The 21,906-nt window shown below is 50.8% G+C and overlaps 1 protein-coding gene across 1 annotated transcript in view; it reads left to right on the forward strand.

Annotated features, from left to right (window-relative positions):
* The window catches only part of LOC119111632 (Fanconi anemia group J protein homolog), a 110,391-nt gene that overhangs the window by 52,404 nt on the left and 36,081 nt on the right, over positions 1-21,906 (forward strand). Inside the window, 2 exon segments of the mRNA XM_037235440.1 lie at positions 17,765-17,832; positions 18,319-18,425. Coding sequence (XP_037091335.1) covers positions 17,765-17,832; positions 18,319-18,425 — 175 coding nt within the window.

Genomic DNA, 21,906 nt, shown 5'->3' on the forward strand with positions numbered 1-21,906 from the left:
TGCTAGACAAGGTCAGGGGATCGTCTTAGTTTAGATAGCCGTGCTGAACATGGTAATATGATATCCATGATTTGAGTAATGATGCTGGAGTTGGATGAATACTGTAGTTTTGTGTACACGGTTAGGCGTTCCCTAGTTCAGTTGTCAACGACTCATTTTTACTGGACCAGTTATCATCGATTGATTTGCCGCATGGCTAGTTGTCCATGTTCATTTGTTCCTGGGCCAGTCGTACCGGTTCAGCTGACTCTTGCCCGGCTGATCCTGGCTCAGTTGTCGCTGACTTAGTTTTCATGGTTCATTTGTCTGGGCTGGTCGTCACAGTCTCAGTCGCCGGTGGTTCAGTCGCCCCCCCCCCCCCTCCCCCTACCCCCTCCGGACAACTCCATTGGTTACGCAGCAACAAAAACATGGTGAACATTTGAGAAAAATCATAGCTTATCTCTGCTAAGCATCTGCCACCCTGGAATAGAGAAAGGAATATTGAAATTGGGAATTGGAACACTCGGAATTGAGATGTTGGGAATTGACGGGCGGTACTGAAGTACGCACGTGCCGCCTACGGGACAGAAGACACAAGGCTCTGGGCACGGCCAAGACTTGGCCAGCTCAGGGCGCAGCTCGTGTTAGCGTGCTCACCGCCGGAGAGCAGACCCCTGTGGGGTTTAAGGGTTGCTTAGAGAAACACCGAGTCATATGTCTCGGATCTGTTTGATACGGCTGCCACAACGCGAGTGTTTTCTTTTTTGCCGGGGAGCTTGTGCATCATCCGGCTGTACTTCCTAAACATGCGGTTGTTTACTGGTACCGTGTCTTAATGAACCGGCCAGTTAAGTTGTGAGCCTTTGTGCGCGTCTAGCGTATCTGTGCAAATCATCTAGCTTTCTGTTTTTACGTTTGCTATGCATTCTGTCCCGAAATTTGAAAACGAAGCGGTTGAAATTTGCCGAGCAACAGGCTCAATTTCGTAGATCCCCGAGAGATTTCAGATAAAGCATATCCGAGAGGAGCGAATGGCCGGGTACGCGTGTGTGGGCCGAGACGGGTTGTTGCAGTCTCTCAGAAGAATTGACATGGAGCCCATGCTCAGTCTCTACCAGCATATTTTTAACCTACGGGTATACCCAAGTCTCCTTTCTCGTCGTTATGACGTCACAGTTCTTCAATCTCGTAGCATTTGGGAGCATTTCGAATCATTGAGCTTCGTTGCAAGCAAGACATATAAATCTGTGCATCGATTTACTGGTGCGTCCAAACTGGCTAACTAGCCGGAATTGTTTGCGCTGGTTGAATGAAGGAAATGTGAGGTGCTGTATATGATGAATAGGCTGCGGGCCTCAGATGAGGAATTATCGCAGATGAGTCATAGCAACCGTACCCAAAGAGGCATCTTGAAACTTCCGGCAACATTCTCTTGATGCTTGGGAATCTGTGGGGACGTTACTCCACCTTGAGCCAGAAAGGCTAATGGTGCCCAAAAAGCCTGTCTATGCCAAACCGTATTTGGGTCCCGATAACACACATACACCTGAGAAATAATGCTTCTATGCGCTCAAAGTGTCCCTCATCTGTCTTAAGTTTTCTGCCTTTCTTGGGAAAGGACTTCATGTGATAAATTTCCTAACTTAAGTGTGAAAAACATTTTTTAAAATGTTTCGGAAATACAAGACATATAAAAGGAAACATCGGTAGAAGTGCTGACATTAATCAGCCTATGAAAATTCTGGAAATAACCATTAAGGAGCTTGACATGGACAGATAAGCGTTACTGTTAGCTGTAGGTTCGTATCAAGTCGTATTTCAATGAACAATTCCATTTTAACTAACCTTAACCTGCCTCTGATCCTATAGTCAAATCTAATCTCGTCTTAAACCTCGGATTTGAATTCAGGATCAGTGCAACTCCTTAGTGTCCCCTCTGCCACGAGTGTAATCACACTGCGTCTGTAAGGCTCGGTTTTTGCTTCTGTTCCATAGGCTTTGTCAATCTGAAGACCGAGTGATATCTTGGACAACGATGCCTTGTTTTTGCATTGCATGCACTTCTAGGCTTGCTTCTCAAGCACTTAGTTGAACCCGGCCATCTGGTCTAGATCTGGATAGAAAGACAAAAATGAAACGTGATTCGTAAATGTACCTGAGTGCGACAAGAAACCAGAGAGAAACACCATCCGCCATGATACACAATGCATTCAGATTACCTGTAGGGGCAACCATCCCCAATCCACGTACGTTACGTCAACCGCCACGACCGAATCAGGGCGCACCTGGGACCTGGCCTTCCCGCCGCGACTTCTCCTCCCAGAGAGGCCCTCAGTGACCTGTGTAGAGGCGGAGTGCTCAATGTGCTCGGTCGCCTGAGTGTGATACATATCCTACAGGCGCTCTTTTTCCCAGGCAAACCAAAAATAGGCATGTGTGTCAAGATTCGGCACTAGCTCCACGCGCCGGGTCTTATTTGGCAAGCTACACCCATGCTTGTAGCGAGAAGTATAAGTAACAAGACGGCCTTGACTGCTATGTGTATTGTAGTGTGATCACTAACCAGCGCGCTTCAGGCATATGCGCATAGGGTTTTACAGCAAGAGCATGACAGGTGAGTCTTCGTGACTTACCTTCTATATTTCCGCCGCAAAGCACTGCCCAGAATCGTTTCCATTGTGAAGATGCAGACATGCGTGGAACTCTGTATCTATTTGAGGAGGACATGTTCCGCCACAATGTTGAACGCGGTTCGAGTACATTGTCAGCTCCAATGAGAGGGGCCCACGGGAAGTCACGGGGTCCTTTTCCCCTTCCAAATATAGGTGCCGCCCCTCCTCAATGCCTTTAACCAAGCTCCACTACGTTAAGCGAATGCTGCGCATGTAAGGAAAAGTGTTCAACCCAGGATTTGCCCGTAGTAGGGAGTGTGCCGGTTTTGGACAGGACATGAAATTAATTGTTGCTTGGCTGTGATAGCTGTAGATAGTTGGACTAAATCATAACTACCTCAGTAATCACTTGATCACTCACTTCCGGAATTAGTAACAAAGTAACTTCACTGGTTTTCAGCAATGCTGGAAAACCGTTTTGTGAAGGATGCTATTTTCGGCAGTTGTTTCACGTGATAGAGAGGCTCAGCCGCTCTCCAAGAGCAAATAGACCCAGGCGTTGGAGACCTCATCATCTGACGTTACTTGCCGTCCGTAATATTAACTTTGACGCATTAGTTTGAGCATATACATACATTTTTTAGCAGAAGATTTGATCCTTGAGCTTCACCGCTATGATGTGCACTTTCGAAGCTATAATTCAGTTACATTTGGAAACGCTGAACTTGCCACCCACAAAGGGAAGCTCTTTCTTCCGTTTTGCGTATGGACTTTCATCCCTCCAAACATGCATTGGTGTTTGCGAATGTACACTAACTTCTTGTTGATCTACCGGCGTTCCTCCCGACACCTCTCCACCCATCTCCCAGTCTGCTCTGGTTTTAGTGCAGACATTACTGTATGCCTTGGCGATATAGCACGCATGTACATATCTGGCGTATCTGAATTCGGGTGAAGTTGGGCGCAGTTCAACCCACATCGCTTACTGACTGACATCGATGGTGCGACGTACGGTGCGGTGCTTTGGTGACGTCAGACGCGCCTTGATGGACCGAGTTTTACATTACCCCCCTCGGTGGGGTTTATTCGCTGCATCATATACACGTTCGGATATGCGATGGATGCGTTTGTCAGGAAACGGACCGGTGACATACGATGAGCGTTACTCTTTCTGCGAGTATTCCGGCTTCGCACGCGTTTTCTATATGAATACTTAGCAGACCCCGATTAAAGAAGGAATAATAACCACAAGTCTCATAGTACATTTTAAATTGTGCGAAAAGTGGTATAAATATTTCAGCGGTATGGGTTCCTCAGTCTCAGCTTTTCCAGGTCCTAAGAACACTACAAACTATCAAAATTACAAACGGCGTGCTTTTTGAAGTCCGGGGGCAATCTTCTTGGATAGAACTTTCAGTTCTGAAGACCCTACTCCTACGCTACAGAAGTAATACACTAACGATGGCACGGTATTTGGTGATTACACCCTAGGAAAATGACATCGGAGAACGAATGTAACAAAGGGTGAACACTAGTATGGTGGAGATGGCACGAGGTGCCACGGTGACACACGTGTGTTCAGGCTTGGCTTGTGATGCCAAGTGACCATTGATTCGGCAGTTTTTTTTTAGCGCATCCACGTCTTTGCAAGTACGCAAAATTTTGAGAATGAGTTTTCCCGGTAATGTGGATTGCATTGGATGTTTTTTCAGGAATGTAATCATCGAGTGGAGTTCCAAAAGTTCTGTTTCTCGTCACGCAGATGCTCATTACATCTGATGCGTACAAGGCGTGTTGGTCTAATCAGAGTAGGGAAATTTCTTACGGGGTGGACACATCTGAATGCGATCTGATCGGCAGCGTTGCGCGTTGTGCACCTGCCCGCCACGCCCGGCTGGCAGGCGTGACACTCGCGGTCACCCGCGGTTTTCAAGGGCAGTTAACCACGGAAGCCATCTCACAGGGAAAATCCGCCCAAAATTTCCGTACTTGCAAAAATGTGGATGCACCGACAATTGCCGAATCAGTAGCCATTCATCATCACAAGCCAGACCTAACCCATGTACATGTGTTACCCCCACCATGCAAGTATTTATGCTATGTTCGTTCCCGATGTCACTTGCCTGGTGTGTGATCGCCACGCGCCATGCCGTCGTTCACGTGCTTCATCTGTAGCGTTGATGAGCTTTCTTCAGAACTTAAAGTTATTTCCAATTAGGTTATCGTAAACGTCAAAAAACTAGTGTAGAGTTTGCTACTTCATGAGCTGTTTTTGCGTTGAAAAAATCGCACTGAGGAAGCCCCAATACGTTTGTCCTGTTTTGCCCATTTTAATATATACTATGCAACTTGTAATTCTTGTTTCTGCCATAATCATGGTCTCTAATCTCAGCCTTGTTCTCAGTGAAACATAGCAAACGCTTGGAAGAACAGAGGAGGAAATGGGCAGTGTTTTATGTGCCACTTTGCCAACCCTCGCGTTGGGGGGTTGGCAACAGCATGCGAACCTCAAGCTAATCGCATTTCCTCGAATCTACCGCGATACAGAATGGACTGTTGGCTTAATGATATGTACTTGGTGCTGCTAGCTCCCTTGAATCGCCAGAGAGACGGCTACACCAAGTGTTACGTTCCTCTTAGTGTCAACCAAGTCGGTCATGCCAAGCCTTTCTCTATAGTCACGCCATTGGAGTTGAAATAACGTGATGCTGTTCGGTCACCTGGCAATCACGAACGGGCTGGGTCTAGGCTGCCGCCGTGCGGCCGTAGCCGGCGGCGGCCGGCCGCGCCGCCCGGTCGCCGGGCGTCCGCCCCCCATTGGCCGGCGCCGCGCGGGGCCCGGCGGGGCGCCCGCCGCCGCCCGGGCCCCCGTTTGGCGCGGCTGTGACGTCACCTAATCAAACTTCGCTCCAAGATGGCCGCCGGGCGCGATCGATCTGTGCGTGTCACCTCGGGGTGCGCGGCCGGACCGGGCCCGGATGCTCCCGGGGGGCTCCGTGGCACACCGGGCGCCAGGGCGCCGCCGCCAGACGACCGGGGACGCACTGGCGCCGCGCCGTCTGCCGGCTCGGGTCACCCCAGCCGCTGAAGTTTGTCGGGCGCGGGGACGGACGCGGTGTGTACGATGTCTTGTGGCGCGAGGACGTGAGACTGGGCGTCGCGCAGGCGAGATCAAGGTTGATGAATAACCGAATGAGTGGCCGAAGCCTGTAGGCTCAGTTTATGTGTCGTACACAAGGTTTTGATGGTTTCTGTTTGCCTACGTGCATCCTGGCCCTGTCCGTAGTTTTGCTCCCTCTCCCTCGTCATTCCCTCCTGATTTTGTTTCGTAGCGCGCGGTGCTGCAAGCGGAATGTCGGCTTTATTATCATACTTGTAACTGTTGCCCAAGCTCGTTCCATGGTAACTTGCATTCCTAGCCAACACGAGTGTTGGATCGGCGCCGGACAACTGCTTAAGCTCAGTACTGGTTTTCTTTCACTGCAAATATACGCGACACTGTTTGAACACGTGCGCACGTTCAACGGTGCGACAGCCTGCCGTTGGCAATGAAAGTTCTCCCAAGTTGGATGGGGAGGGGGCAGGCAATAGCGGTTTTGATATTTATTTCCAGTCGACGTTAATAGATCCGTCGTTAACTTTCCCAGAATTGTTCGAAGGGGGCGACGAGAGGAAGGCTCGGCCCCTCCTGCCCCTCGCCCTGGCTCCCGCGTCCTGCAACATACCACGCGGTAAAGTTACCGTCGGGACTGAACATTGCTGTGCATTGTTCACCGCGTTGACATGCCCTGTATTGCAAGCGATGTGTCCCACGGCAGGTCCGTGTTTTTCCGCGAACTTGCGGACCGGTTTCATGTTAAGCTATGCGGGATGGCGCGATGGGAGCAGTCCCCACTATTTCGACACTGATTTACCTATGGCGGCTTAAAGGGAATGTTATCACGTCTGAAGATACTGAAGCTCACTGAAACTATTGGTTTTGGTGGTGAAACTATTGGTGCAACAAGCTCACTCGGAACTATTGGTCTTTTTTAAGTGAAAAAGACTGCTTTAGACGACATAGCCTTTCTCCCTAGTAAATATGGTCTTCAATAGGTTTTGGCTTGATTTCGTCATCATACTTCGCACAACATTGATTGAGAGCCAGTTGACGGTCGTTTTGTCTGGAAATCGTGCTCGCGAACGCCAAATATGAAAGACTGGATAATTATATTTGCCTTGACCTCGATCGGAGCATGGCCAATGAAGTGGTATAATTCGAATGACGTTTTTATGGCGTTATGGATGCCTAAGTGACTTTAAAATATTATGCATATCTTTGCTCGCGTGAAGCTCAGAAATTAGATGTGTCTAGGTCTTAAGAAGGACAGGGCTGTGACCTGCACCAAATGATGTTTAAGATGGCTATTTCAGTTCAAAACCTCGTGCAAATGTGGAAACACTCCCTTTAAGACCCAAATGTAATGCCTCGCCTCTTATGTAATGTAATCTCATGCATTGCCGCGTCTTACGTTCTACATCAGTATAATTCCAGCGCTGTTGTCTGAGAGTGGCGCACGGACCAAAAAAAGCCGAAATGGTGGCACCCTAAGTTACGTATGTCACGAACGTTTTAAATCCATCGATTGAAGCTCTGCTGTACCCTGTCGAGCGGCGGAGCTTTGGCTGCGGCCAGTGCTTGCACAGCTGTCAGTGGTGGCCTGCTTGCCAGTGCGGGCTGCTGTGTGGGCTCACTGCACGCCTGTGGGTGAACCCCGGACTGACGAGAGGAGCGGTGCGACGGGGCACTGCTACGGTGGCGGTCTCCGCCACGCGCCCTGTCGTGGCGCCCCGGACTGACGAGAGGAGGGGTGCGACGGGGCACTGCTACGGTGGCGTTCTCCGCCACGCGCCCTGTCGTGGCGCCCCGGACTGTGAGAGGAGGGGTGCGACGGGGCACTGCTACGGTGGCGGTCTCCGCCACGCGCCCTGTCGTGGCGCGCGTGTACCGCACGAAGGTGTGCACTAGAGGCATGTGCCATGCTTCGCCCGCTGGTTGGAATCTCGTCAACATTGCCGTCTCAGCAGCCATTGGGAGGTGTGAAGTGAGATTGCGACATTAATACACGGTGCCCTGTGGCCGAGGGCTCTGAAAGCTGCCAGAGACATTCGGATGTCTTTCGGTTTTCTGGCGTTTGCCGGGGGCTCCAGGACATTTACCCATCACTCCCCTCTCCCTAACTATCTTCTTGACATGAAACTGGAGCTTGCCAAATTACCTTGCTGGGAGACGCTGAGATGTAGTCATTTTATTATCCGCAGCTCTGACCAGTTGACGCCTGAGTTTGTCGGAGATCCCCACCGCCCTTGGATGTTTCCCAGCACATAAGGCATGCTCTCCGACATGCAAATTCTGTATTATGTTATAAATAATAGATAATGAATAAATAAATAAATACTTAAATGATAATTTTTCATTATATGCTAATCTGCAGATAACGATGCCGTCAAAATTTTAAGCTATAGCGACCTTCGATCTGTCGATATAGCTTAGCCTGTCGTACTTTGCGACATCTCTGCGGACCTCCGCTGGTGTTAGCTACGCCGCTATCCCGACAGACTGACGCCAGAGGCACGACATTTACGCAACCGGTCGGGGAAATGAATATGTATTTTCGCGTGCAAAAAATAATGATGCTGCCTTAAGAGCGCCCGTTATAAGTGCACCGACTTTGTTCAAAGCCACTCAGCCGTGACCGCTAGACGGCTTATGTCTTGCAGTTCTCTTTGTGAAGCTGACTAGCGTTTCTCTGATGAGTTGCGGTGTGTCTTCATCTGTTACAAGTCTGCTGTACTTTGTGCCGTCCCTCGCAAGTGAAGCCTCAACTCAGCTGTCCAGTTTCGATGATGGCCCCCCCCTCTCCTGACGAAGCTTCGAATTACAGGCTTCGCTTCGCTTCCATTGGATGTGACGACCGAAAGTGTGGAGAGAGGAAAAAGGCAGTGAGCGAGAAAGAGAGAGGGAGATGGAGAGCAACAGCGTTCGCCAGGGAGGGGATGGTGTAGAGAAGAGCGGCTATTGATCAGGATGCCAGCTAATCAAAATTGCTCCCTCAGGATGAAACTGAATCATGGAAGGGATGCCAGAGGGCTGCGTTGATGAAGGAAAGAATTGGAAGCTTACTGAAAGCCTGTCTGCCGTAATATTCCGGCGTCCTTTATTAACGGATAGAGGAAGGCCGGGGGAAGTTTGTTCTTTCTGTGTTTTCGGAGTATGTCGCAGCTGGTGAGAGCGCGCTGGGCGCCCAACACTTTTAACTTGTTTCTATGTTGTTGATCAATAGCGCGTTCTTGCTTTTTATTCCTCCTTTAAGCGTTTGCGATGGGCGATTGCCAAACATTTACTAGCAAATGCCCCCTGAAAATACGGCTGTGATGTGGTGTACCCGCCCGACATTGCATCCATACGAAGTAATGCAGTCTCCTCGTTCCTTTTCTTTATGAACGGCTTTGATTACATTGGGCGTGCTACGCTGAACGGGCCGGGTAGAGCCGCTTTTAAGCTCGAAAGAAGTGGCCTTCATAGGATTAGGGCGCATCCAGCCGTACCCACCATCGCGCAAATGACGATGTACCAGTGGAGTTAATTTCAGTGCTGTAAACAATTGGTCATTAGAACCCGAGGTCTTACCGTTCTAACGTAATACAATTATACAGGTTTTTTCTCGTCAGGTTTGGACGTTAACACGCGCCCGGGTTGAAAATGACGCGCTCGGATGGAGAGTAGGATGTAATTCATCCCATTTCTTTCCAAAAGGATATAAGTGGTCATTTTCACTGATATACAGAAACTGAGAAAGATAAACACACCAAATTCGCAGTGTAGGTGGGACTGGATTGGAGCTCATTTGCGTGAAATTTTAAAGTCACTTGGTGGTGGCTTTGTGATCAAAATACTCAAGGCCAAACTCTACATCATTGCTCTAAGTGCCCTCAGACCTCCTGACGCGACCAGCTTTAGCGGGGGTATTTTCGGATTACGAATATTTTCAGATGACGGATATTTTTGGGCAACGGCCATTTTCAGATAACGGGGACCTTTTCGAAGCACGACGTAACACGCATCCAAGTCAGATGTGTGATCTTATTTGACCCTCGGAAGGGTAAAGCGATCTGAAAACTTCGGTATTATTTTGATATTTGAGTTGGAGATCGACGTTAAGTATTACCTTAGAAAGCATGTTCCACATAACTAAATGTTGATTGAAGCCATTTCAGGTAAAAACTGTTGATGTCTTTGCTGCAATGAAATACGTCGAAATACGCGCCTATGTCTGCGACATAAAACAATTTTTCCAGCTTCAGGTTGTTTAACTATGCTCTTGATCTGACACTCATACCTGACCTTAGGTCAGTGGAATAAGTTGTAATAAAGATTTCAACGGTTTTGTTGTCCAAGAAATGATCTCGAAGTTGTATGACATCATCTAATGCTCCGTTGTCATCCCTGGGGTTTCCATCGTGCATCAGCCGCCGCCTATCACGGCGAGGGGGTTAAACAAATAATTCCAAATGAAGTGGTAGAGAAGTGTCATAGAATGGAATGGGCCATCAACATATGCATAGTAGTTATGAACTCAATAAAGCATGCGAAAATACTATAGACTGTTTCAACATGGCTCAAATTTAGTGTTCAAAATATTCAACGTTTATTCAAGAGTACTAGAGTTGAGTAGAATACATCTTCCGCGGGTAGCAAAACAACCTTAACGCACTTCAGTCGTTTTTGAGAGGAGAAAAAATTGTTTTGAATCCAGCAATGCTGAGGGCAGTTATCTAGACTGGTGTGGGTGATGCTTTATTTCACCAGAGGAGCCTCCTGCGTGGTTCGTCTCGACTCTGTCAACGTGGGGCCCAAACAAACCAAAAAGATGCCTGTTCTGGCGTACCAAGAGTGAGATGAAATCAGACAGGGTTGCCACCACGTAGCAGATGATACCTAAACGTAAGCGAATGGAACCCGTGGCCTTTGGGAATCCATACGGATGCGACGTATCATTGCATTATAATTTTAATTTTCATGTGTTTTGCAGTGAAGTGAAGGTGCATTGCTATATAGCATCCGCACAGGTATATGCATACAAGTGATAATGCAGGAATGTTGGGCAGTTTGGCCTTGCGATCTTGATCGATGAGGCTGACGAGCGTGGAGCACTGAGTTATTTGTGATTGTGACGGAAGTATCGGGACAAGCCAGTTTTTAGTGTATATTAGTCACAGCAAGCTGTCCTGTGTCCTGACAGGCTGCCTTGTATAGTTTTCATGGCCTGGTCGGTCTCGGTTTAGGCCACTGTGTGTTGTACATGAAGCGAGTGTCGGAACAGATGGCATTGATTGCCTCCCAGTCCGTAACGGGCGCACCAGCGGCTCGGACAGTGTTGAGCTCGCTCGCGGACGGCACGTTTACCTGCGCCGTACAACTGGCTTCAAGGCTAGGTCTGCTCTGGGTGCCGACGTCGAACACAAATCCGGCTTTGGTAGCTTCAGTGGTAAATGTCCAGGCGCGTAATGATGTGCTGAGGTCAGCCGAGCAAAGGATGAGGGAAGTTGTATTAGTTGTGTTCTTTGTCTTTTGGAACTGATGTAGGATGTATTGGATGGAGAATGATGGATGGAGAATATGTATGTCTCAGAATTGTAAGCTTTGTTCATTGAAGGAACTGAATTGAATACTTTTGATAGAAAGCGATCCTTTTAAGTGACGCCGGTTTCCCAGGATGTTGTATCATGGTTTTAATCACTGAAAGGTTTTCGTTCATTTGTCGCACGCAAAAACAGGTCATTGGATCGCCGCCGTCGTCTCGTGTCCCGAAGGTCACCAGCAGCTGATGAACGGCACCAGACAGCCTTTTAGTTCAGGTTCTGAAAATGTATTGCAGCGAGACGTCAGCTTCCAAATCGGGTTTAGAATCGATAATTTGACTGGATGTTTTCAGAGATGGATCCATGGATACCATGGATCAAGACCCATGGTAAGCACTGTCGCGAAAATACAGACCCCACACAGGACAGTAATTTCAGCTCTGCGCTACTGTTGTGGTGAATTGTTTTCACATTGACCAAGCGCCCCACGTACAGTTCTGGCACGACCGCCTCGTGCTAGCGGGACCCTCTGGGGAATCGTTAGCGGACTAGCGGGACCCTCTGGGGAATCGTCAGCGGACTAGCGGGACCCTCTGGGGAATCGTCAGCGGACTAGCGGGACCCTCTGGGGAATCGTCAGCGGACTAGCGGGACCCTCTGGGGAATCGTCAGCGGACTAGCGGGACCCTCTGGGGAATCGTTAGCGGACTAGCGGGACCCTCTGGGGAATCGTCAGCGGACTAGCGGGACCCTCTGGGGAATCGTCAGCGGACTAGCGGGACCCTCTGGGGAATCGTCAGCGGACTAGCGGGACCCTCTGGGGAATCGTCAGCGGACTAGCGGGACCCTCTGGGGAATCGTCAGAGGACTAGCGGGACCCTCTGGGGAATCGTTAGCGGACTACCCCGGACGGTTTAGACAAGCGCGGTTCATGGGACAAATCCCCAAGTGTCAGCCACAAGGTGGCGAGGGGGCCGGTAATCTGAGGAAGTGGAGGCTGCAGACCGATTTATGTGAAACTGGACCGGTTTTATGGCAAAAAAAGAACAGCGGAGACTTGCCATTGCTCTGTTGGGAGTGAATTTGATGATCAGATGTATTAAAGCACGGATGCAACAGGAACAAAAACTCACCATGCATTCAAGTTTCCCAGGGGCTGGAGTAGATTTGCGTACCTCTGTAGTGCGATGTTTTTTTTTTAGGATTCGTTCAACGCGCATACGCAATTTTCTAGCAAGTGCAAGTGTATTGGTGAATGACCATTCTCTAGATCAGGGAAGTTTAGTGTGGAAAGCCTGGAGAGTTATGGCTACCTGCGATGAATTTGGTGATCCATAGTAAGCTATGAGCATGGTGCATGCTGATCTAGCTTGCCAAAACTGGAGTTTTAATAACATATTTTTGTTTAAGCGCGTATGTGTTACGTGCAACGGAAATGAAAATGTGGCTTGGTGACAGCAGCAACAAATGCATATAAATGACCTGCAATATGCCAGAAGAAACTGGTCGCTGTAAAGACAGGTTTGCTGCACAGCGGTGACATTTACTTTCGTTGCTAGGCGTAGGTATGAGCAAAACAAACGTGCACTCGATTTCTGAGTACCGCCCGCGGCGGGCGAAAACATTTGAACACAGAAGCCCAGTAGCTGACGCCACTGCATTTGCTTGTCTGCAGCGGGCGCCCGACTCTTCATCTCGACCTCTTAAGGGTTGCTGCCTGGTCGGCGTCCGTTATAAACCACACGCTCGTCGCTGCAATCAACAGCAAACCGCACAGACATAAACAAATGCGGCGTGCTTGCGGGTCTCCATGGCAACGGCGATGGCGTCGCCGGGGAGGCGCTTGGCGTCGGCCGTCACGCCTCGGCAAGAGGCGCGCGCGGGGCCGGGCCCGACCGGGGCGGCGCTGGCGGCCGGGACGGCTCGGAACGGGACGGCCCGCCGCGTCCGGGGCGGGACGCGGCGGCCCTTTCATCCCGGCTTATGTTCCGCCGCCGGCCCATATACGTCCAGCCACTTATACCGAGAGGCTGCGGGCGGGCGGGCAGCGCGGTCGGCGCGGACCGCAGCGGCGCGCCGGCCCCGGAGGTCCGTCGCTGAACGCCGCCCGCTGGTGGGCAGGCGCCAGACTGTCGCCAAACCCGACACAGCCGGCCTGGCCGACATCCCTGGGACACGGGTGACGGGCTGCGGCGCCTTAGAGCTCGTGACGGCTGGTGACGGTCGCTGTCCGGCCGCCAGCACACGTAGACCGTGGCCTCGCCGCCCTCCCGTTCTGGTGCTCTCCACCTCACCAGGCTGGCTGTTGGTCTGGACAGGTGGTGATCCGTGCTTGCTGGCGGTGATCCGTGCAGTTCCGTTGTTTCCAGAGGATTATCAGATGGCTGAAAACGGTGGTGTTGCATTCAGTGATTTAATCTTGCGTGCCTCATGCCGGGCCTGACGTAAAACTGTGAACCACTGGGGACGCTCAGCACGACCTCACCGCATGTGAAGTGTCTGTGACGCTCTGTTGCCGGCTCCGGCGTCCGGCCGAAGGCGCCCCGGCCTGCCCTGCTCGGCACGGACCACTGGCGCCGGCCGCCCCCCTGTCGCCCTGCCATTACGGGGCCGGCGGGTCGCCGCTCCGCCGGCTCAATGGAGCCAGCAGCCGTGAACGGCTGGGACGCCGCGTCGGCCTCCTCCCCAGCGTGGTGCGCTGTGCCGGCCGGCTTGGCGCACCACGCCGCCCCGCCGACATGGGTCCCGTCTCCCCCGGCCAGTCGTCCAGTGCTCCAGCTAAGGGGGCGGGGATCGTGGACTCATGTCCCACCCCCTCTCAGGAGGGAGCGTGGCTTTTTACCATGAATCTATGGAAGTAATTCCGAGATCTAGTGATCAGGAAGCTTTTTAGGTTTTTGATCTCGGTGACTTTCATGGGCTGACATGTGCCCAAGAGCAGTAATCCAGAAATCAAATCGGTAGACAGCCGGCTGCGTATGTACTGTACGCAGCTGGGAAAGTTTTTGGCGCGCCAAAGCAAACCGACATCGATGGCACATTGATATGTTGTCTTCTGTACCCATTAGCTCAAGTATAGTTTGTTCGCAATGCAAACAAAATGCGTGCAATGTATTCCGTATGCACGAATGCCACATTTACATACCTTGTAAAAAGGCATGCATTCGCTAAAAAGCAGCCCCCGTCACAAATTCAGGCGACCCTCCCCGTCGCAAACCCTGGAATCGCCCCTGCCTCGGGCCGACGTCTGCCCGTTCTGCCCTGCTTGGTTCATATGAGTCGTGCCGGTTTGTGCCATGTTTGCTGGCTTGGTTCCGTGCGCTCTGCCCATATTTTCCTTTGGCGTCGTCCTGTTTTTCTTGTTTGAATGCAGTGGTGAGTTTCAGCGCGCCTGGCGTTCGTGGAAGAAAGAGTTACTGTTATAGCCAATTGAGCTAAACGCAAACACAGTCTTAAAGACGTGTGGAGGCACATTGTGACGGTGGGGTAAGAGACCGGGGAGCAGAGCTATGCCCAATTTCTATGGAACATGCCGCTCCAGTAGCGATTAATGGAAATACTTTACTTAAAATTGTTTGTCTCACCATTTTTTTTAGTGCATTCCCTTGCCTCTGTCACGTCACAGTCAACTAAGATTGCACTCTTCGAATGATGGCTTGAAAATTATGAAATTTTGTGGCTCGCTTGATTTTTAAGCTTCTGTGCTTTTTTTCTGGTCTGCTGTAATCAAATCCGCACCCTTCAAGGTACATAAACACCGAAGTTATCACCGGAACTCTCATAGTCGGTGTGGTAGGCGAGCACGTGGTACCGAGCTGGCACTCCCGCTGCGCAGCCCCTGCCCACCCGTTAGACGGATTTTTATGCCAAACACGTCACATGGGTCAGGAAATTTCTGTCTCAAGCTGAACTGACCAGTTTTGTAGTTTATATGCTACCTGAAGTCATGCACCTCGGAGACACATTCGTTTGCTTATCACGCCGCGCAACGATAGGCACTGATGCTTTGTTCTGCGTTTTGCGCATGCTGCATCGGGATGTTTTGAGCATAACAACGTCCTTTTGGCATGCCACTGGACTCCTGCCTGGAGATTCTGTCCGTAATAAGCACGTGTCGGCAGATTGAGCCTTTTGATCGGTTCTGATACGTTTTCCTTTTCCAGCGAGGGTGGACGAGCACAACAGAAAAATTGACATCGAAGAACGGAGTGAGTTGATCGGCCGTATGTTCTCAGTTTCGTCTCATCCTCACATGTCGTGTCTTGTTTAGCAGATTTATGGTGTGTGGACTGACGTAATGCTTCGATGTTGGGGTTGGTGGATTTAACAATTTTAATGCATGTTCTGATACTTATATCATGTCTTATCATTGAAATGACAGCCTGCCGAGAACGAAGAAATGCGTTCATGCTTGCTTGACTTGCACTACATCTTCTGCCAAGCATTAAGAAATGCGTTCATGCTTGCTTGACTTGCACTACATATTCTATTTTTCTATATATTCTTGTTTCAACGTCCCGCTGCAGCAACAACTTCCTTGAATCCAGTGGCTAGTCTTGCAAACCACTGCGCAATCAAATGGCTTCAAACAAAAGGTCGTTTTCTGGTTAGCATCAATGCATCATGTCCATGCGTTAGCCGTCCACCTCTGGCGCCTGGGGTGCATCTGGAGCACTACACCCCGGGCGGCGTGTGCGCCCTGGCCGGCCGCCTGCTGACGCCGCCTGTGTCGGCGCGGCAGCCCAGCAGCAGCGGCTGGAGCAGCAGCGGCTGGGCGTGCTGGTGCCCGACTCGGCCGGCCACTGACCGAGCTGCCTCCGGAGCCGGCTCCGCCCGCGGCCGTCCGGTCACCGGCTCCGGCTCCGGCTCCTCCTCCGGCCCCGGCCCCGGCCCCGGCTGACTGGAGCTCCGCAGGTGTGTAGGGCAGGGCGTACGGACGCCGCGTGACGGCCACGCTGGCGAGCTGGGCCGGTGCGTGCACGTGCTTTAGCACCTACGGACCAGAGGCTCACGCTTGGTTAAGTGATGCCCCTCATCTGCGTTGTTCGGGGGCTTGCACCTGTGGAACCTGCGAATGGAGCGAGGCACGCGAGTCGCCATATCAACACACTTTGTCCAGTACATTGTATCCATACAGCAGAATGTACGCTCAGTGCGGCGCAGAAGCTGAGCGAATATTGGCTGTCATGCTTTTTGACATGCGTCTGCTAGTTTCTCAACTGCACCTTGGTGCTATCATGCAGCGCAGTTACTTGGAAAGGGACTTAGGCCGCACAGTTTTACTGCAGTCTTAGGCCGCCACAGTTTTACTGCAGTCAGCAGCACCTTTTTATGGGTGGAGGTGTATGCAGTATTTCACAATGTGTAGGCTCAAATGCAAGATGGCGTTCAACAGTTTCGATGGTGTAATACAACGCAGCATGTTCTTGATATTTGCATTGTTATGTGGACCTCAAATTTTTCGTGCTCGACATCTGCTTATGCAGACATCGCTTTGTATATACATTGGAGAGGGGCTGGGTGTATGGCGAGGGGGATGTGCACATCCGGGCAAAGGCACGTTCCATTAGACGTGTTTTAAACCGCACTGTATCTCATGTTATTTTGTTTTTGGTGAACAGTAGCTGATGCCTTCCGCTGTGAAAGCCGTGTCATGAATAGGAATTAAATACTTAATATATTAAAATATATTCACGTTACAAAGTGTCATGCCTTAGCGTCTAATCCCACGTATTTACAGCATACATTTAGTGATATTGGGCGCTTGCACCACCATACACTGGACGGTTTCTGCGCTACTTTGTTCCCTGTCTCGCCCCATCCGACGGGTTCGAAGGCTGCGGACCGCGTTGTGCCGGGACAATCAGAGCCGCCTCCAGCGGCAGGCGCTGGCGTCACGTCTGATCCGCCAGCAGCGGCCCTCTGACCGGCCGGCGGCGGCTCGCCGCTCCTCGAGCGGCGGCTCCGACCGCCGGCGGCCGGTATCGGTTTCCGATGCGGCGCGCGGCGGCGGCGGCAGACGCGGCTCAGAGTGCCACCCGGTCCGTCGTGCGCGCTTTGATGGCGGAATTAGCCGGCTCGGGCGCCTCCCCCGCCCCGCTGCGGGCCGCCCGGATAAAGGCGAGCCAGCGCCGCCGCCGGGGAGGGAGGGGAGAGGAACGGGCAGGCCCACAGCCACCGCCAGACGGCCGACCGCGCGCCTGGGGAGGCGGCGAGCGGCAGGAGCGCGCCGGGCGCCGCCGCCGACGCCGCCGGCGCACCGATTGCCGCTGGCGGTGACGCGCCCGGCCGTCGCCATGGCGACGGCGCGTCGCCGCCGCCGCCGTCGGGTGTTTACCGTCGGCCTCAGCGTGCAATCGGCGGAGTGGCTGCCGCGGACGCCGGCGGCTGTTTGGCCCGCGGCGGAATAATGAGGCCGAGCGGCGCTGCCGGCTCGGCGCGGCTCCGAGCCGAGCCACTGATGACACGACCGGCGCGTGTTTGTCGGCTCGGACCGAATCAGAGCCCGGCTCCGCGGGCGAGCGACGCATCGCTGTTTGATGTTGCAGGCTGGGGCGATGACGACCTGGAGGATTTTGAGACAAAGGGAACGAAAAGACTCCGCGCCTCGCTGCCGGTGAGGAGAGAGCGCGCCTCTCGGAAAGTGATGAGCGCGGAGATTGTCCGCGTTTTGTGCGCCGGATTGAACTGCAGTAGTCATGTCAGCGATATGGCGTGCGGCTGCTTTGGGGCCGTTTGCTGAAAGGCGAAGCTTCTGAGTGCTCGTAGGCTTAGCAATATTTGAAGAAGCAAATTTTGAAAACGACAAAGATGCAAATTCCTGACCATGTTCATCTTTATATGGTGAAGTCATACAGATGTAGAAAACTTGGTCAGAATACCTGCGGTTTTTTGTCCAGTCTTAATTCAGAATCGCCATTGTCTTCAAAACGACGGAAAATGACTGTTTGTGTTAAGCTATTTTCTGTATACATGTCTACATTGCTTCTACACTGGCCTATCACTGTCATCGTGGCGTGCAGTGCTTCGCCACATGTGTGCCTGGCTAAATGGGAGGCCCTTCGCCTCAACTGTGGCATATTTACGACCATTGCTGTTTCAGGGTTGTGACGTGCACATGGCAGAACCAGAACCTGAGGCCACCTCTCCCTCAGCCGGGGAGAAAACGGCCGCACATCCTGCACAGCAGTCTTCCAAAAAGCGGCTCAAGTGAGTGCACGTATTTTTGTGCGGGTTCGCATTTCTACCACTAAGAAGCTATTGCACGTGTAGTGACGTGCCCTTCGATGGACGGAGCCTGTCTGGGTGAGAAGGCGAGGCGACTAATACGATTGACGGAGCCTGTCTGGGTGAGAAGGCGAGGCGACTAATACGATTGACGGAGCCTGTCTGGGTGAGAAGGCGAGGCGACTAATACGATGGACGGAGCCTGTCTGGGTGAGAAGGCGAGGCGACTTATACGATGGACGGAGCTTGTCTGGGGGAGAAGGCGAGGCGACTAATACGATGGACGGAGCCTGTCTGGGTGAGAAGGCGAGGCGACTAATGCGATGCACGGAGCTTGTCTGGGGGAGAAGGCGAGGCGACTAATACGATGGACGGAGCCTGTCTGGGTGAGAAGGCGAGGCGACTTATACGATGGACGGAGCCTGTCTGGGTGAGAAGGCGAGGCGACTAATACGATGGACGGAGCCTGTCTGGGGGAGAAGGCGAGGCGACTAATACGATGCATGCTAAGGTCACGAGGTCCCAAGGGTGTCTGCTCCCGCCATACAATGAGCCATTCGATGTCATTTACATGAGATAAGTGGTTGACGGGCGGCGACATCGGCGCCGGCCTGCTGTGATCTTAGCCCATTTGGAAGACGTGCATGAGGCTGCAGAAATGATTGAAAAAGTTTAAGCATGCTACATGAAACCACAAATGAAGCTAACATATATTTAAAAGATGCGGGCTTCTATCAAGACATTGTGGAGAGGCGCGCGGGCTGTACAAATAATTCGCCGCAGCTCATAATATTGAGCCACAAATCAACGTAATTCGTGCTCATTAAATTCGGTTTTGGCACGAGTACGTGGGCAATATGCCACATGCTCCGAACTTGACTGAATGCCACCCGCTTCGCTCCATAGCACGACAGCACGGCAGCCTGCATGTTTAACCCTCTGGGCCTGTGTGGGACAGGATATGGGACAAATGAACAGAAGACCGGTTTGGACGCATTCGTGAATCAAGGACTTTGATCGCTGGCGAAGCGGAGTCAGATGAAACAGACAGATATTAAACTTAACAGGCAAGCCTCTAGCTAGCTAGCGTTTGTCCCGCAGTCTTATGATGTCAGAACCGCTTCATATTCATCAAAATAAGCCCTCACTGAATGTCATGGAATCCACACATCCCCCGCAAGTTATTAAGTTGTTAATTTTTCCCATTAAGAGCTTTAAAGATGTTCCGTCGCGTGCTTTTTTAGGTGACCTTTTGACCTGCAGATATTTGTTGTGCTCGTATTAAATTGTAGAAACCACACATATATATATATATATATATATATATATATATATATATATATATATATATATATACCTATATCGTAAGAGTACCATTATTATGTCAGTAAGATATGATAATGAGAAGTAGGTAGTGCCGAGTTTTTTTACAGTCCACACCGCAGTCGCGCAAGCTATCAGACTATATGTAATCACTATTTGGTGGACATGATGATGCATACTGGAGCAAGCCAGATTTAGGGGTTTAAAGCATGCACCTCGACACCTCTACCACTCGCCGAGCAAGCACGCTGGGATGACACAAAAGGCCAGAATTTGTCATTCACCATTATGACGTTCTTTCGACCTAAGCTTAGACGCTTCGAGCTCTGATACGATTACGCATCGTGTTTTGAACACTTGGAGGAGCGCCAAAACCTCCGTATAACTAGTGCCAACCGTTTCGGAGTGCATTGCAAAGTGATGGTAGGCGCAAAACATACCTCATCAAATAGTTGGTCACGCGATTGTTGTCAACATGCGGAAGATAAGAGTGAAACAATCTTAGTTTTGCACTTAATTATGGCGAGAAATCCAGATTGGCGTTTAGACACACGCCGGGGTGGCTGGCTGAATGCCCTTGGCTCGGGTGGGAATCAGTTCACCTCCGCCCTGAGATCTCAAAAACCAACATAGCTAGAGACACCAAATTCATAGGGTACCTGTACGTGAGAGTTCACTTGTGTCAAAATTTCAGGTTTCTAGGTAGACCGTATGGTCAAAAAGGTCAAACAAGGTCAAACTCGAGATTGGTGTCGTAAGTCCCCCAAAACTCCCTATGCGGCCGCCGCGAAAGTAGATACCCGTTCTAAGCAAAAGGCCATTGAGCTCATTGACCTTGTTTAACCTTTATAAGGTCAAATTAAACAAATACCTACGATATCACTCCAATTTGTCATTGTTATAGGCGTCAGGGATAATGCTAAGCGCCACGTTCCCCAAAAATGTTGACCTGGGTCATTTTAGGTGAGTGACGTATTCTCACACTTAGCAAGTCCATGGGACATGACTGTTGCGTTCCCTGTCATTAAAAAAATCGAAATATACACCAGAAACTAACCTCATAAAGCTAAGCTCTTGAGGCAGGTTAGTTTTGACCGCGTTCTGACCTTCCTACCTGGTCCTAGGTGAGTGAGGTTAGTTGTAATTCTAGCTTGTATTGGTTTATTGCCTAAGAAGCTATCTCATATATGTATGGCTTCGTCCGATACTCCGTTGTCGCATCGCATTGAACGATTCCCTAGAAATGACCGTCGCTGACAGCCATGGCCGGACTTCGACCTGCCGTAGGTCAGCGACCATATAAGGTACACCTGATTTTACATCAAACGATCCGTTATTCAATTCTCTACAGCTGTGCAATATGTTGCGCGGGTACGCTACGTCGTTCGGAAATAATTCTGAAAACCTTCGCGAGGTCAATTTGAGCCCCAACTATCGCGTGTTGAGAGTTGAAGTTCCACGGAGCTATAAAAGTCATCTACAAACAGGTGATCAAGAGCGAACGTCTTCCCGTCTATCCGTCTTTGCACACATGTTAACCAGACGTACAGCACGGGCGGCGGCACGGATTGCCAAGAAGTTGACGCTTACGGCGGGTTCAGCTTTCGTGGCAATCTACGACTTAGTTTCACGTCCCCCCGATACCTGTGTCATTCACAACGTGCGTGAACAGGGAAGTGTTTTGACACTAAGCTTGGAGATACTTTCAGTGTATATAGCGTACGTGGGAAAGATAAAATGTGCAGATTTAAGTTTCAAGAAAGGCAGGCCTGTAAATGTACTGGATGATCTTATAAATGTGTGTACCAGCTCAAAACCCCATACAAGTGTGGAACAGTTCCTTTAACCAGTACCTCTTAGCAAGCTGAAGGTCTTTCGAGCTGTGTTCATCATCATGAAATACTGGGGTCTGAAGGTCTTTCTTAAATCAGTGCAACGATGCATATAGCATATCCACAGGCAGGGAACTGCCAATGGACACATACGCCACCATTTTAGAACACAAAATTAAGACTCGCTGTGCATCACTGAGAGGCGAACAAAATTAGGAGGCTAGAGGTGGTGCTGTGCCAAGGGCAACGGTGCCGGCTCTTTGTGCAGCAAAGCAATCACGAACCACAGCGGATTAATCTCTATCTGA

The sequence above is a fragment of the Pollicipes pollicipes genome, unplaced genomic scaffold, assembly GCF_011947565.3.
Source record: "Pollicipes pollicipes isolate AB1234 unplaced genomic scaffold, Ppol_2.1 Scaffold_7261;HRSCAF=8764_pilon_pilon_pilon, whole genome shotgun sequence".
Taxonomy (NCBI): Eukaryota; Metazoa; Arthropoda; class Thecostraca; order Pollicipedomorpha; family Pollicipedidae; genus Pollicipes; species Pollicipes pollicipes.